The 16,927-nt window shown below is 40.5% G+C and overlaps 1 protein-coding gene across 6 annotated transcripts in view; it reads left to right on the top strand.

The window, feature by feature from the left end:
- The window catches only part of FN1 (fibronectin 1), a 65,686-nt gene extending 49,374 nt beyond the window's left edge, over positions 1-16,312 (top strand). The window contains exons 33-44 of one of the 6 annotated variants that reach the window (XM_080798856.1): positions 839-926; positions 1,795-1,971; positions 3,157-3,246; positions 3,457-3,636; positions 4,800-4,889; positions 5,816-6,282; positions 7,414-7,552; positions 9,757-9,921; positions 11,780-11,905; positions 12,416-12,522; positions 15,091-15,198; positions 15,567-16,312. In XM_080798856.1, coding sequence (XP_080654982.1) covers positions 839-926; positions 1,795-1,971; positions 3,157-3,246; positions 3,457-3,636; positions 4,800-4,889; positions 5,816-6,282; positions 7,414-7,552; positions 9,757-9,921; positions 11,780-11,905; positions 12,416-12,522; positions 15,091-15,198; positions 15,567-15,638 — 1,809 coding nt within the window. In that variant the 3' untranslated portion in view covers positions 15,639-16,312. The remainder of the gene's footprint in view (positions 1-838; positions 927-1,794; positions 1,972-3,156; positions 3,247-3,456; positions 3,637-4,799; positions 4,890-5,815; positions 6,283-7,413; positions 7,553-9,756; positions 9,922-11,779; positions 11,906-12,415; positions 12,523-15,090; positions 15,199-15,566) is intronic. The other 5 variants (XM_080798857.1, XM_080798858.1, XM_080798859.1 and 2 more) reach the window with 5 other exon arrangements.
- The last annotated feature ends 615 nt before the right edge of the window (positions 16,313-16,927 follow it).

Here is a 16,927-nt window from a genome sequence, read left to right on the forward strand (position 1 = left end):
TCACAGTTTAAGGTGGTGGAGATAAAAATACCATAATAATCTAATTAGTGTTCTTTGCCTCTGTCGTCAAATAATTTTATTGTAATTTTGTGCCAGATAGAATTCTCTATATTGACCTAGCTCTTCCAGATGACTGTCTGGGATGGACTTGTATAAATAGTGTTGGCTTTTGCACAGCTCTTTATATATGCATTTTGTTTATTTTAGAAAGATTTTATGTGCGTATGTGGAGGAGGCAATTCATGTGTCCATAGACTGAATGCATAGCTCCTTTTTGATTATGCATTTTCTGAGCACTGTTGCCTTGGCAAGGATATTTTCCAGTTTGTACCCAACCTACCTGACCCTCCCTTCATTGAAACATTTTTAATCCTTTAGACACGCATATGGAAAACTAGCCAGGAATCTAGGAAATTGATGTACTTCTTAACATAAGGCCAATTCCAAGAGAAATCAGAGAGAGAGGGTTCAGAGATAGAACAGAGCATTCTCTCTGCTTCTCCATGATCAGACAAAGAAATGCTTGGCACCTGCCAAATCATAAAGGAGAAAAACAGGCTAATACCCATTTTCCCCATTTTGGATCAATTCCGTGTAAGTATGTAAGTTATAGCTTACTTGGCATTAACCTCTAAGCACATTTTTAAATTCATATAATTTACATGTGCTGTTGATCATCTGCAGTGTAGAAATGAAATTCATGTAGGAATTTATAGTGCTGTGGGTTTTGCTAGTTAATTTTTTTCTTTTATAACCATTGTGTCTTTCTAATGCTCCAGTGAAACACCTGTGCTTTAGAAGATCCCATTGCTAAAGTTTACTGTGTTCTTCTTTGTAGGTGGCCACCAAATACGAAGTGAGCGTCTATGCCCTTAAGGACACTTTGACAAGCAGACCAGCTCAGGGAGTCGTCACTACTCTGGAGAGTGAGTAATCAAGCCTTTTAGTATCAACAAACGTTCTCCATAAGTGGTAAATGATTTTCTAGATCACCAAGTTGATCAAAGGATTCCCAGCTTGGAAACTGATTTGCTCACCCATCTCTTGTTGACTTACTATTGTCACCTTTTACAACCCTCTGGAGAGTGGTATACTGGCACATAAATAGCGTCACTTCCAAATGTTCCCATGTTAGTGTCAGGAGCTAGGACTGACACCTAGGTTATCTACTGCTTGCTCTACTTGGTGCAGTTTGGTTTCATGATGTTTGGGGAGGACACACTGGCTTCTGCTGTACCTTAACAGTAGAGTAAGTATTGGACAAAATTAGGCCCAGATTCCAGTTTGGTGCTATATCAATAATTTATATATGCTCTTTCGGAAATCACAGGAAATATTTAAGTTTTCTCATCTACAAAATAGGGATGCTATTGCCTATGCTGAAAAGAAAAAAATGAAACCATATAAAAAAAGTCAGTACTAACAATACATATATATATTATTGCCATATCATTGTAACTCCTCTATTACACTTATGTTATAATAAATTAATAATTTTAATACTAATTGGGGTATTGGTAGATAGTCTAAGCCAGGCTTGGGAACCACTGGTAGTATCTGTAAAGGGTTTTAGTTAACAACAACAACAACAAAAAAGGTATGTGAGCTGAGTCTTTTCATATTTTTTAATTACTGTCAACCTTTCTTTCTGGATGCCACAGGAGAAAATCTGTACGTTACTAGTAATGTGCGGGAAAGGATATGTTTGGTGTATAATAAAGACAGATTTTAAAACATCAAAATCTTCCCTAAATGAATCAGCCAGGCACTGATCTCTAGTTGTGATTTGTGCAGATGTCAGCCCTCCAAGAAGGGCCCGTGTGACAGATGCTACTGAGACCACCATCACCATTAGCTGGAGAACCAAGACGGAGACGATCACTGGCTTCCAAGTTGATGCCATCCCAGCAAATGGCCAGACTCCAGTTCAGAGAACCATCAGGCCAGATGTCCGTAGCTACACCATCACAGGTCAGGGAACTCACTGTACTGACCATGTTTGCTGATGGCTATTCCCAACGTAAATTCCTTATCAGTTACTCTACCACTTATGCTGATTGAATTTATTGTCAGTATTTTACAATAATGCAGCTATAATTTTTAAAAACCTACTTTCATACTATAATTAGAAATAGTTGTATTCTGTGAATGCCTGATTTTGTCTAATGTTTGCCAGAGAGATGGCATAAGTTCCATTTATTAAATTTAATCTTTTATCGATATACCTTTCATATCAAAAAAAATGTAACGTAATGCTTAAAACCAAAAGAAACTCAGTAGTGGCATACTGTTCTTAACATTAACCTCGATGATAAAACATAATTAAATTTTAAAATATAATAGATCCAAGTTGTAGTCAGAGAATATTCAATATCCAGCTCAATTTAGGTCTTTTTGAGATTTAAAATTCTTTTTTTTTTTTTTAAAGATTTTATTTACTATTTGGTAGACAGAGATCACAGGCAGGCAGAGAGAGAGGGGGAAGCAGACTCTCTGCTGAGCAGAGTGCCTGATGCGGGGCTCGATCCTAGGACTCTGAGATTATGACCGTAGCCAAAGGCAGAGGCTCAACGGCTGAGCCATCCAGGCGCCCCAAGATTTAAAATTCTGATTCCAGTTACAGTGACTGATGATAATAAAAGGAAAACACTCAGTAGGTGCTTGCCCCTCATTCTCCAAGATGGCTACCTCTTTTTTTTTAATGATTTATTTATTTATTTTAGAGAGAATGGGAGAGGGAGCAGGGGGAGGGGCAGAAGAAGAGAGAGAGAATCCCAAGCAGACTCCATGCTGAGCTCAGAGCCCGATAGGGGGCTCCATCTCACAACCCTGTGAGATCATGACCTGAGCCAAAACCAAGAGTCAGATGCTCAACGACTTCTTTTTTTCTCTTCTTCTACATTTAACATAGCATTTTTTATTTTTCAAATTTACTCTAGCCAGTATCTTTGTATGCATCAGTGATTTCCTTTTGAGATAATGTTTCTCATTAACAGTTAACACCCATGCCAGGCTCTCATTTATTGCTCAAATGTGGACCACTTCTGTGGTCTGTATATGTATGGGATGATAAAGGAACCACAAATTAACAGATGAGTTTAAAAATTTTCCTAGTAAATGAAAATCAGATAAAAAGCATTTCTTCACAAATCATAGGTTTACAACCCGGCACTGACTACAAGATCTACTTGTACACCCTGAATGACAACGCCCGGAGCTCCCCCGTGGTCATTGATGCCTCCACTGGTAACTACTTTTTTACTGAAGAAATGCCACTGACTTATATGTGATGGGTTGTGCGAACTTGAGAAACAAATAGGCTGGCAGTGAATCGTTTTTACAGTTATTAGAACTCTCAGAATCTCTCAGGTTCTGTTTCTCAGGGTGGGAAAAGAGTGTGGGAATAATTTCCCTGGTTATTCACTTTCTTAGAGACTTAATCTTGTTTTCTTTCAGCCATCGATGCGCCATCCAATCTACGTTTCCTGGCCACAACACCCAACTCCTTGCTGGTATCGTGGCAGCCACCCCGCGCCAAGATTACTGGTTATATCATCAAGTATGAGAAGCCTGGGTCCCCTCCCAGAGAAGTGGTCCCTCGTCCCCGCCCTGGTGTCACAGAGGCTACTATCACCGGTATTGTTGCTTTGCTGTCGCCATTTTCCATGGGACTCCCTAGGACACACAAAGTGCTTAGCATATTCCAACTGTGTCTTCAATGCTGTATCATGAGAACAAGAGACCCCATTTCTGATAACTTCAAAAAGCATCTTCTGTTGAGGAGTCGCAGAGCTCAGTATATCTCAAAAAACAAGAATTCATGAAAACACAGTAAATTTAATAGTGTCATAATGGCATAACTAGAATCTTTTTATTGGCTGTGTGTTTGCCAGATACTTGGAAGTTCTGTCCTAGAAGAAGACATTTTTTCAAAACAAACTAGCTAATTGTGGTCCTGTCCTCCCACTAGCTCTCTAAAGATCTGATGATCATATGGGCCTTGCCAGAGGGCCACCTGCCACCGCTCTCATTACCCAGGTTCACAGAATGGGTCTTGAGGCCAAGTGATTCCCAACCACCCACACTGGAGAGCATGCCTGGAATGTGAAAGAAGGATTGTCCATTTCATTGGGAAAGATCATAAGCCTCTGGTATTATTTTTGTCCAGGAGATTAAATTTTTAGACTCTGTACAGGATATCATCAGACTTGAAAAATCCTAGAGAACACAGAGATACCAGAGAGAGACTCTGTTTTTTTAGAAAATTTGGAGACAGAAAAATAGAATCACTTATGGAAGGAGTTGAATTGGATATTTCCTACAGGGATCACACAAAGATTGGCCACTTTCTCCTATAGAGTACTTACCTGCAGTCTACCTTTTCATTGATCCTGCCACTGAGGACCATCTGGTTATTAGGCCCTAAGTAGATTCATGTAATCTGCAATGATCTCTCCCAAATGTATATCCCACTGGTGGTATACGATGCTGATAGATTTTCTTGAATTCAAAAGGACAAATAAGACCACACGTTAAAAGAAAACCCACAAAATGTTAGACTAAAAGTACTTTCTCAGGTGCCAGATGTGGTAGAGACGTTACTAATTTACCAAGTGGCCATCATGTGTGGACTATTTGGGTTTTGTGGAAGAAAAGTGAAGTAGATTTTACCTTTCAGGAGGCCAAAAAGGCCAGCTAGAGAAAGGATGCTTGCTTCTCAGTAGCATCTCCTGGTAAGATCAACTCCCATTTGACTAGCTGAGCCCACAGACGTAACGTGATGTCTGTCCTTCCATCAGGTCTGGAACCGGGCACCGAGTACACCATCCAAGTCATTGCCCTCAAGAACAACCAGAAGAGTGAGCCTCTGATTGGAAGGAAAAAGACAGGTAAAGGGCACCTTCTGGGTACTAGGAAGATAATCGAAACAAAACTAACTAGAAGTGATCAATTTTGCAGTGAAAAGGTTCTCCAGGTTTCGATTCCTCTCTCATGGAAATTTTTCTTAACAGCTTAGCATATATACGTTGTGCTCTTGGATAGCCTAAATAATGTAACGTAATGGGCCGAGTTCTGTTTTATTTTTTTCTTAGCCAATCAGTATAAAGACTTTTATTCACCTTTAAAAAATCTAAGCCAGGTATTAAAATGTAGAAACCAGGTTGCTATTATTACTATTCTTCTATACCTTCTGTTGAAGTTCATGTTAAAAAAAAAAAAGGGAAATTAATCCTTCCCATTATCTTTATTTATTATTTGGTTTCTGAAACTTGAACTAAAGAATCTTATTTTTTTCAACCGATTTCAGTTTAATTTGAAGAAAATTCTATATTTATACTAATAGAAGAAGTTTAGAAACAAACATGGATGTATTCTTATCTATTCTTCCTGTTTAAATTACTGAAAAACTGGAATTTTCATACTTCAGATGCTGAAATAATTAATCTGGATTCTAGTCCTTGTAACATGAGTCTCAAATGAAGAAAAGAAGAAAAGAGCCTGTACATTTCAGTTCCATTAAGCTTAATTTGAGCAGAAGTAGCTTCTATGGGGCTTAGTGGTTCAAAGCTTTGTGTGTATGATAAATTCATACTAACGCTTTTTTCGTTCTAAACTATAAAGAAACCTTTGAGAAAAATCTTAAAGATTTCTTTTTTGGAAAAAAAATGTCTTGTGATCTAAGAACTGCTAATGTTCTAGGGGCTTTGATCAGATTGATACACATTCATTGTTGCCTGAATTGGTAATGACCACTGCTGCTACTTTTGGGAGCTTAACACGCTTTGCTTTTTTGGCTCTAACCTCTCTTGGCTAGATGAGCTTCCCCAACTGGTAACCCTTCCACACCCAAATCTTCACGGACCAGAGATCTTGGATGTTCCCTCCACAGTTCAAAAGACCCCTTTCATCACCAATCCTGGGTATGACACTGGAAACGGTATTCAGCTTCCTGGCACTTCTGGTCAGCAGCCCAGTGTCGGGCAACAAATGATCTTTGAGGAGCATGGTTTTAGGCGCACCACACCGCCCACAACGGCCACCCCTGTAAGGCATAGGCCAAGACCATATCCGCCGAATGTAAATGAGGAGATCCAAGTTGGTCACGTCCCCAGGGGAGACGTTGACCATCACCTCTACCCTCACGTTATGGGACTCAATCCAAATGCCTCTACAGGACAAGAAGCTCTCTCTCAGACAACCATCTCTTGGACCCCATTCCAAGAAAGCTCTGAGTATATCATTTCATGTCATCCGGTTGGCACTGATGAAGAACCTTTACAGGTAATTGATTTTGCCCTTTACTTCTGGGCGGCCTAGAAATAAGTAAGCTAGGTAACAGAAGTGACCAGAGCTCTAATATAAATATTCTAGGGTCTCTTAGAAAGGTAGTACACGTAAGCCCCAGTTTTTCTTTTTTAAATCTCAATATGGCTGTACTTTGGGGGTATACCAAAGAGTAGCATCAGGTTTTGTTTAGTAGAGAGAATAAAATCATTTCTATTAGTCGCACACATTTGAGGCTCCTTAGTGATATGGACAAAGAAATGATCTGAAAAGAGAGAGAGATATTCTGCCTGAACTTGGATTTGTTCAGGAAGGTCTTGGATGCCGTCCTTGGGGCTCCTGGCTGGTTCAGTTGGAAGGGCATGTGACTCTTGATCTCATGGTTGTGAGTTCGAGCTTCACGTTGGGTATAGAGGTTGCTTAAAAATAAAATCTTTAAAAATAAAGAAATGAAATGCCATCCTATAGTTTGTCCTTGAAGAATCCCATTATCTACAATATGTCTGAGGAAAAGGAACTTACGTGAAACTGTGCCCACATCAGCTGTTATAAGTGACTGACTCTTTAAAACCTTTATTCTTTAATTTGTTTTGCTGATACCAATTTTTAGTGGGTTCTTATTTTTAGAAAGCATCAGAATTAAAAAAAAAAAAAAACCTGACTACACCGTGAAAGATTTATGAGCTTAGAAACAAGAGTTTGGGGATTTCCCCAAAGGCTTTAAGGACCCCACGTCAGGGTCACAGGGCACCTTGCAGAGGATGAGGATATCTGCCAGGTAGAGCAGTGTCCGCAATTTATGCGAAAGGGGCTTGGGGATCCCAGCAGGCTTGCACAGACCTGCAGCCATAGCGGGATGGACGGGAGGCTGTCTGTTGAATTACGGAGGGCTCCTGATAACTATGGAACACACAGATCTGGGGCAGGAAAATTGGGCAGATTGAAAGGATGGCCCCTTCCCCGAGTTCCACGTCTCTCCACCGCTGGTTTGGGATCGTTCCACCCTCCTTCTTCGTCTCCCTTTGCTTTATTTACATAGTGCAGGTTGTTAGTAAGACAATAGGGAAAGTCAGATCAATTTCCCCCATAACGCTTTCTCCCTCCGTTTGGATGTGCCATTGACTGCAGTTCCGAGTTCCTGGAACCTCCGCTAGTGCCACCCTGACAGGCCTCACCAGAGGGGCCACGTACAACATCATAGTGGAGGCCCTGAAAGACCAGAAGAGGCACAAGGTTCGGGAGGAGGTTGTTACCGTGGGCAACTCTGGTATGTGAAGGCCTGCGTCCTCAGGCGCAGGCTCCCCTCTGGACTAACCCCAAAGACACCTTTTCTCTCGACCGTTCCTTTGTTGCTGTTGTCTTTTAACTTCGGGAAGTGATGGCATGAAGTCAAGGAGCAACTTTAAATTCAGTTATTTTTCCCTCATACTACCCTAGTTCCTTTGTAAAGTAGTCTCAGTCAGTGAGTGATACGATAATTGACCTGGAAGCAACCCGAAGCATGATTTAGTCCAACATTCCAACTCCCTGCTAGCAAGCGTCTGAGATTCACCCAGGGCACAGGTCTCCCGATCTCTTTTCCCAGACCCTCCCCTCACCACGTTGCTGTCCTCTTGAGTGATCCTTTAAGTACCAAAAAGGATTACCTCTAAGGGAAATTCCCTATCTGCAGACAGGAGCGACTGCTGGTTTTCGTTTCTAATGCAAAATGCAGCCAACATCGCCCATTTCCCTTCAAAGAGCTACCTTCTTCCAATGTTATTTCAATTTCTTTTTCTAATTATACAACCCCAAGGCTAAAATAGCAGTGAAAGGGTCACTGACTCCTCTTTGCAGCACCTGCAAAGTCCTTTGAAAGCAGTAGTGAATCGCCTGGCTTTTCAGCCTGCATCAGCTAAAGATTCACCAAGGATCACGAGAGACAGGGAATCATCAAAACCACGAATCTTCAGTCTTCCCAACGGAGGGTTCTCTATCCCACAGCAGCAGGGAGTGCTAAATTCTGTCTGTCGAGTGACCGGCTTTATTCCTAGGGCCGGTTACTGAATGTAGGGGTCGCAGATGACCGTGCTGTTTTACACGTATACATGCCTATGAATTTAAGCAGTTGCTTATTTGATGCGGGGACCGTTTTGTGCTTGTTGTGTTAGGTTTCCATGGTAATGCATGCCTTCTGCCTTGTGTGGTTTTACTAGTAGAAGGCCACGTGAAAGGAATTTTCAAAGCACAAAAGTCTTTGTGCTTTTCCACATCATTTTTTTTTTTTAAAGATTCCATCTCCATAACTTAAGTCAGGTGGAATTTTAACTGGTGGCTATTTGGGGAGGGTTACTGAAACCCCTAGTAACACTATAGGTTCCTTTCACTTTGTTTCCGACCCCATATCCCCAGCAGCAATATTCTGCATTCCAGCCCCGTTCTCTGGGCTTTCAGACATGTCAGACTTGTTCATTTCTCCCAAACTCTATTTTCTTCCAGGGTGATGTCTTTTAAACTATTACTTCAAATATCTATTGTTTTGAGCCTTTGATTTTTGTACTGTAAAAAGAAATATACATGGTGGGATTTAAAGTCACAGAAATTAGTTTATATAATTTTTAGAGACTCATTGGAAGGATGCTTTGCACAGATTGCTTTAAGCTTTCTCAAAACATAAAGATCCAGTGTATTAGGCAACACGAAGAGACTCCATTATTCTTAAGTCATTCGTATCCCTTGCTTTCTCTTATTTGAAACAGTTGATTTTATTGGTAAAGTAAAGCTGTCCTACTGCTGTCATACTAATGTACAGAATCTAGCTCTGATGCAAAAAATGTAATAATAAAAGTGAATATTGCATTACAATGGTATATAAAAATGGCTAAGTCTCTTGCATTCAAAGCAAAGGATGCTCTCTAATAATTATTCTTTACTTGGTGGGCACTTTCTAAGTGCCGGCAATGGACCAGTGCTTTGAATTCATGATATCTATGTAATCTTTACAAGATCCTGAGCAGGTAGATATATTTTTTTATATTATATTATATTATATTATATTTTATATTATATTACAGATGAGGGAATTAAGGCACAAAGATAGAAAATAACTAGGTTAAGGTCACTCAGATATTGATGGAGAGACATTCCAGCTTTTGCATCCCACTCGAGTTCTTAACTAGCCTAAAATGCCTCAAGATATGTTCCATATGCTATAGACTAGTTTTGCCAGAAATGGTTATTTTTTTTTTAGTACTAATGGCAAAAATGGAAGAGGGGCTCCTTTTCAGGTGCTTGTGGCAAATGTGCCCTGGCAGCATCTAAGTATTGTTTATCAGAGCAACTGATGCTTTGGTAAAACAGATGAATGGTTCTTCATGCTGCTGGGATTTCTGTTTTAGACCAGAGTCATTGTAATAATAATTCAGTTTTCTTCTTATGGTTCCAAATCACCACTAAGCTGTCTTTTTTTTTTCCCTCCTTTTCTTCGTGTAGTTGACCAAGGCCTAAACCAACCTACAGATGACTCATGCTTCGACCCCTACACGGTTTCCCACTATGCAGTTGGAGAGGAGTGGGAGCGGTTGTCTGAATCCGGCTTTAAGCTCTCGTGCCAGTGCTTAGGTTTTGGCAGTGGTCATTTCAGATGTGACTCATCTAGTGAGTAGCTTGCTTTGTCCATCTCCTCTGGTTCCATGCATTTGCACAATGTGCCAAGGAAGCATGTTTGGCAGACACAGACTCTTCCAAACATGAAGCAAACGAGGGGAGACTGCTTGACTCAAAGTAACATTTTGCATCATAAAGAATGATGGGAAATTTTACTTGTTGAATATTTGCTTCATTTCAAGGGTTCTGTGTCAATATGACTAGTAATTAAAAATACATTTGTGATGGTATGATTTTTTAAAATTTTGTGTCAAGATAATAAAGTCAAACTCTCTGGAGCCCAGTTTAATGACAAGTAAGTATCAGAAACACAAAGGAATCCCCAATCACGTTTAATCTTTAATGTTGAGTAAGCTCAGAGGTGAACATTTATACTCACACTCTCCTTCAACACAAACCAGTTATGCACATAACTTAATATATCCAGTGTCCTATCACACGCACACATGCACCCACCAGGTAGCTTGAATCTTGCCAAGTAATGTAGAGAGTACTGATAATCATCTACAGATGATTAAGAATCAACTTCAGCGGAAAAATATTTGATTTTCAAACTATAAGAAGATTTTAACATTTTTAATGATATTTTCAGTTTAAAATGATCCTAGAGATAACATTATGCTTTGAGGTTTAACATTAGAATTTGTAAAACTTCCATTTATGCTTTGTTCTTAGGGGATGTGATTATTACTGACAATTGGTCTATTTTTATAGGTGTTACCCCATTTTGGCTTATCATCAAGCCTCCTACAGATATATCCTGACATTATATTTGGGGAAATCCAACATAACAGATGTTTTAAAGACTTTGACACTAAAATATGAAATGGTTTAATTCAGACTAAAATATGGAGACAGCTCATTTTTTTCAATGCAGACTACTGTGCTTGACCATCTGAAAATGGAAAGATGGAACAGATGTGTCCTATGACATTTAGGAGTTGGAAGTTTTAACATTTGGCATCAGTTAGGTAGTTTTTCATTTCTGAAACTGAACTATTTTAAGTTTGCATATTTATTACTGAGGTAAGTACTTAGGCACAATTTGTGGGAACAGAGCTATAAGGTGATTTATGTGATTCTTTGGCTCAACTGACATTTTCTTTGCTTAGATGTCATAATTGTCAAATCATGTTTAAAGTTGAAGAATGGGGGAAAAAAAGCTTAAGGACTAGCTGCCCTGTTACACAAACTTCTGAAGTGTGTGTTTTTTTTTTTTTTTCAGTAAAAACCTTGGAGATTAAAAAGTCATCTTTTATGGATAGCAGTTAAAGATAGAGAACTGTGACTTTTAGATATTCCTCAGAATCGGTCTTTTCTGTTGGGATAATAACCAGTGATTTATCATTTTGTTGGTTTTTGGTTTGTTTTGATACACAGATCTATTCTTTCACTCTTTCCATTTACAAGAAACAGGTTAGGGCATGTAGAGGCCAGCTGAGGTTTGTTTTTTGGTTAATAGAACTACTTTGTATCCAAGTTCTCTGTAAATCCAAAAAGTGACTTTTCATCTATGATCCATTCCCAAAAGACTATTTAAATCCTACTTTGGTTTTCAATATTATTAAGCCTTAATAGAATGCAAATGAAGGTCCCCGACTGTTCTTGTGACATGGTTATGGTGGGATGACTTGCATCTTAAAATATCCTAGAAAATGTTAAATGATAAAGATAATATTTTAAAATCCAACCGAAAAGTGGTCTGTCGTGGAGATCATGATCCTCAACTTTTCTTGTCACTCCTTCCAGGTAGCCAGCCTTTAAAATCCCATGGCCGTGTCCCAGAGCACCGTCTTGTGAGTCAGAACACACTGATAACTCTTTGCCTCTGGTTTTCTCTACCCCACAGAATGGTGCCATGATAATGGTGTGAACTACAAGATTGGAGAGAAGTGGGATCGTCAGGGGGAAAATGGCCAGATGATGAGCTGCACATGTCTTGGAAATGGAAAAGGAGAATTCAAGTGTGATCCTCGTACGTTCGTTGCCACAGATCATTTTTAGTGCCTTATTAAGCACTCCCGCTTTTATTACTGAGCTGTAACTCTCATTCACAGAGATGACTGGAGACTTTAGGTCTCCTTGAGGAGTAAAGAGTGGGTTTGTTAATCTTTTGATTTGGGAAAGTGGAGACAGGCTTCCAAAATGAGCCATGATTTAACGTTATTACAGGACATGTTAGCACTTTTCCGACCTGAGTATTTTGACCATAATCTGCAGTGAAATATTACCAGAAAGCTTTATGGGTCTTTAGATCCAACTTTTAAAATATGATCCTTTCCCAGTTTATCCGATTTAGTTTTTGGACGTGCTGCCCTAAGATCCATACAGCGGTACCTCTATTACCAATGGTTCCCATAAACCTGTGCGATTTTGGCTGTGAGGATGCACATTTTGGAGAGAATCAGAACGTACCCTATATAGAAAGGTGAAGTCCGTTTTGTTCTCAATCTTCCATGAGCTTCTGACTTGTGTCTCCATGTAGATGAGGCCACGTGTTATGATGATGGGAAGACATACCATGTGGGAGAACAGTGGCAGAAGGAATATCTTGGTGCCATTTGCTCCTGCACCTGCTTCGGAGGCCAGCGGGTAAGGCCAGCCTCCCTGTAATTGAGATAAGATGAAGGGGAGACCCCTACCCTGGTGATTGAGAAGTCAGCTTCTTGTGTGTGTGCTGTACATAAAGTGTGGTAACACCCCTAATGAAAGTTGAAATACCTCATTTCCTGTTGGCACAGAGCTGCCAGCAAGAGGCTACCCTACACCCCTTCTCAGTTCTCCCCTTGTGGCAGCCTCAGCCACTCCCACACCTATTATTCTCAGGCTGTCACTACTCTTCAGCAACTCAAGGGTTACATGCTGGGTAGCATTAGGCCTTGAGATGCACAGTGAGGGATAGGTGCTCACATGGCGTTGTTAAGATCCAGGAAAGGGTCTAGAAAATACCCTCTCTCAATCCGATTATAGATTCCTGATACAGATCTAGCACTGGGCTTAAGGAATATGGGACAAACAGAGGGAATGAGAAACGGTTCTGGCTGTTAAGGATATAATTGGCGACATTAAGTTAGCATACATTGAAAGTCAGGCTAATTAAGTGAGTTTCTTAGTGGATCTGACAAATAGTTTCCAGGTAGGCTGGAATCCGCAAGAAAGTTTCCATGGAAAAGAGAAACGTACTCTGGCTGGGGTTTCGGATGTTTGAAATAGATTTAGGGAAGAGGAGGAAGCAGAGAGAGCAGAGTAAGCGTATCACCCGGGATGGGAAGCAGTTGGCCTAGGTGGGTTCCAGTGAGCCACCCCTTTGCCTGGTGTCTTGTAACAAATCAGATGAGAAGAAGTGGGGGGCCGTTTATGGAAGGGCCTGGAAGTCCATTACTTAAGCCAGAAGTTCTCAACGATTTCTAATCTGTGCCCCCCTTCACTATAATAAAAAATACTGTGCTTTCCTCTAATGTTATTTGAAATTTCAAAATAAGATGACTCATGCAACTCAAGAGCAACAGAATATAACATTCCTTCATTTTTAATTAAAACATACCCTCCCCAACAGCTCTTCGCATTCTGATACATGAAGACCATGCTCCCCACCCCAGGGTAAGATTCACTGGCCAATGCCTTTTGCACTGGCCAATTGTAGGTACCCAAGAAGAAAGAGAACATGATGGAAGGTGGTTTTTAGGAAAATTAGTCCGGCAGCAGGAAAGGGTCTTCAGGGGTCCGGCTCTGCCCCCACCTGAGGACCTGGGGCAGCCCATGGAAACTACCCTGATCTCTTCCACCCCTAGTGGTTAGGTGGGGAGGGAGAGGCTTCCCATTCTGACAGAGAGAAGCTATGGAGGCACTCTCTCTGTCGCTCATTAACACTTGTAAAGACCGTGATGGTGGGGCATTTCTGGTAAGTGGTTGGTATAGAAATGTGTGATGGAAAGTGAATTTGTAGAATGTGGTCTCACATCAGCATCTCCTCAGTATTTATGCACATGAGACCTTTCATTTGTGACACTTAGTCTGTTCTAAAGAAAGTGCTAAATGAAACACTTAAGACAGCAGTAGAAACTGTGACATTTTTATGTGAAAGCAAGATTCAGTGACTCTGTAAGTAGTATTTACCTGTATTGTATGAGGTGTTCTGGGGAATATTCTTTTAAATGGAGAAATATGTCTGGAATATTTAAGTGACAGTATAAGAAAGAAAGTGATTGTATTATTTAAGTTTCTTCTGGGTATAAGAGGAAAGCTCAACTCAGGTTGATTAAGGCCGAAAAAAAAAAGAAAAAAAAAAAAACCCAAACACCTCACATAACGGAGGAGTCAGGGCTGCTCCAACAGTGGCATTCTGAGTCTCTCACTCTCTTATATGCTTTGTTCCTGTGTATTGGCTTTGTTTTCCAGAAGCTTCTGCTGATAGTGAGAAAAATGACTTCTGTCAGCTCCATGTTTAACCCCTCCAGGCTGAGGAGCAACCATGAAGGAGAACATGTTTCCTCACATTTCTAGCAAAAATCTCAGGAAGAAGTCTTAGTGGCCCAGCTCAGTCCCTTTCCCGTCTCTTATCCCAAGTCTGGCCAGATGAAAGGCTACAGTGTTCACTGGCCGTGACAATGTGGGTAGGAAGGGAGAGCCTTCCTACCTTCCTACCCACATTAGGAGGAACATGGCCAGGCGTCAATCAGCAGGTGACAGTGCCAAATCCACCAGCACTTCACTAGGTTGCTCTCCCTCTCGCTTCAAGCAAGGCAGTCTTTGGGGCTGAGTTTCCTATAAAAAGAGGATGTTTGTCCCTGTGATCTCAACTCCCTTGTAGAAAGCTCTAGGGTTCTGGGAAACTTCTCTGTGTCTTCTGGTACAGAAAGCATACTTCAGAAGTTGGGGCTGGAAGGAGCCTTAGCAGATGCGTGGGATTTGAATGGGAACAGAAAGGAGGACGTTTCAGGAAAAGCATAAATAGACAGGGGTGATCAGAAGGTATGATTAATAAACCAGAGTGTATTCTGCAAGTTATAAATGCATAAAATCAGCATCAGAGCTTCCTTCATGATTAACTGCTCATACGTTCCAATGGGTAAGAGCTGAAATTCTTTTAACGCAAGCACTAATGGTGATGGTCTCGGGTGATTGTAAACCCTGTTTGACTTCATGCCTGTGTCCTCTCAGGGCTGGCGCTGTGACAACTGCCGCAGACCAGGGGCTGAACCCGGTCACGAAGGCTCCACCGGCCACTACAACCAGTACTCGCAAAGATACCATCAGAGAACTAACACTGTACGTGCACCTGTACCTTGAGTGTTCGTCCCCTAAATGCCGTTAGATACCTAGTAGGGATACCTATAGGCACCTTTCTTCTGAATGAACCAAATGTTCTTTGTTGTTAAAAAATCTTTTAAATGCCTTGAGCAGAAGACTATACCCTGGAACATAATTTAGGTTCAAATTTCTCAAAACTCTTGGATATCTATTGCCCAGAACATTGCTAAGTTTTGAAGCTGGAAATACTCTCCTGTCTGTAAGGGCTTGTCATAAAAAGCCTCTCCTCTTTTGTTCTGTACACGTCACAGGATTTTTTGGTAAAATTTTCTTCTATTTTAACAGAATGCTGCCTTTTTTTTTTTTTTCTTTTTCTGTTTTCACAGAATGTCAACTGCCCGATTGAGTGCTTCATGCCTTTAGACGTACAGGCTGACAGAGACGATTCCCGAGAGTAATATTTTCAACCCAGAGGAACGAGCATGGATCTCTGTCAAGGTCCATCCAAACCGGAGTGATGTTAGCAGAGCCCCATCTTAGAGTGTTTCTTTCTTAAGCCCTTTGCTCTGGAGTAACTTCTCCAGCTTCAGCTCAACTCACAGCTTCTCCAAGCATCACCCTGGGAGTGTTTTGAGACTTTTCTCATAAATGGGGGCAGTATATTGCCTGTTCTGCTCTGAAGTATTCAGTACCGCTCAGTATTTTAAATGAAATGATTCTCACTTGTGATTTGGTTTGGGATCGCTAGGGAAGCACAGACACCAACCAGCGTAAAAATGCGTTGAAATGATATCTTCAGAATTTTAAGTAGGAAAGTTACCCAAACACTTCTGCTTCCACTTAACTGGCCTGCAATATTGTACGAATGGCATGTCCTTGTTACTGTGGTATTTAAAATATCCACAGTATCCACCTTTTCCAAATGAGTCTAGTAATATCTTTCTCTTATCTGTTATTTATCAATTTTTCCCAGTATTTTTATACGGAAAAAATTGTATTGAAGACATTTAGTATGCAGTTGATAAGAGGAATTTGGTATAATTATGGTTGGTGATTATTTTTTATACTGTATGTGCCAAAGCTTTACTACTGTGGAAAGACAACCGTTTAATAAAAGATTTACATTCCACCACTTGAAGGTCATGGCTTCTTTCTTGCATCAAGAAATTTGGGGGAGAAGAAGAACCCCCATGAATGTTCCTTTTCAATTCAGCTAACATTTGAAAACCTATGATGTGTATAGGTCTCTCCTTGGAGATTTAAGTACAAAATTTTCCCCAGTCTGTCACTACCGAAGATTCATTCTTGATATGTCATATTTTCAGTAATGAAGCTAGTTTCATATTTCTGCTTTCCCAGACTTTAGTGGACTGAAATATTTGTTGAACTCACTAGCCAGCTCTTCAAAAGTGGGATTGAAAGGAACTTATGTTCTTTTTCCAAACATCATTCCCCCTTCCTCCCTTCTTCCCTTCAGTGAATAAATAACACCTATCCAAAGAGCTTACCTTTGGAGGAAGAAAAAAAGATGGCAGAGATGTTGAAACTACTTGAATAGCGCATCCTAGAGGAGCTTTGTCTTAGGGAAAAGGTGTGCTACAAAGAACCTGAACCCCACTCGTCTTGATAACCTGCCACTGACACTTTCAGGGTGCCCCAGCAGAACAGAGTTTGCAAAACTCCTCCTCTACAAAGGACATCTCCTTTTCAATTTGGCTTTGGGGAAACAACAAACTCTGAGATTAAA

Source organism: Martes martes (assembly GCF_963455335.1).
Source record: "Martes martes genome assembly, chromosome: 3".
Classification (NCBI taxonomy): Eukaryota; Metazoa; Chordata; class Mammalia; order Carnivora; family Mustelidae; genus Martes; species Martes martes.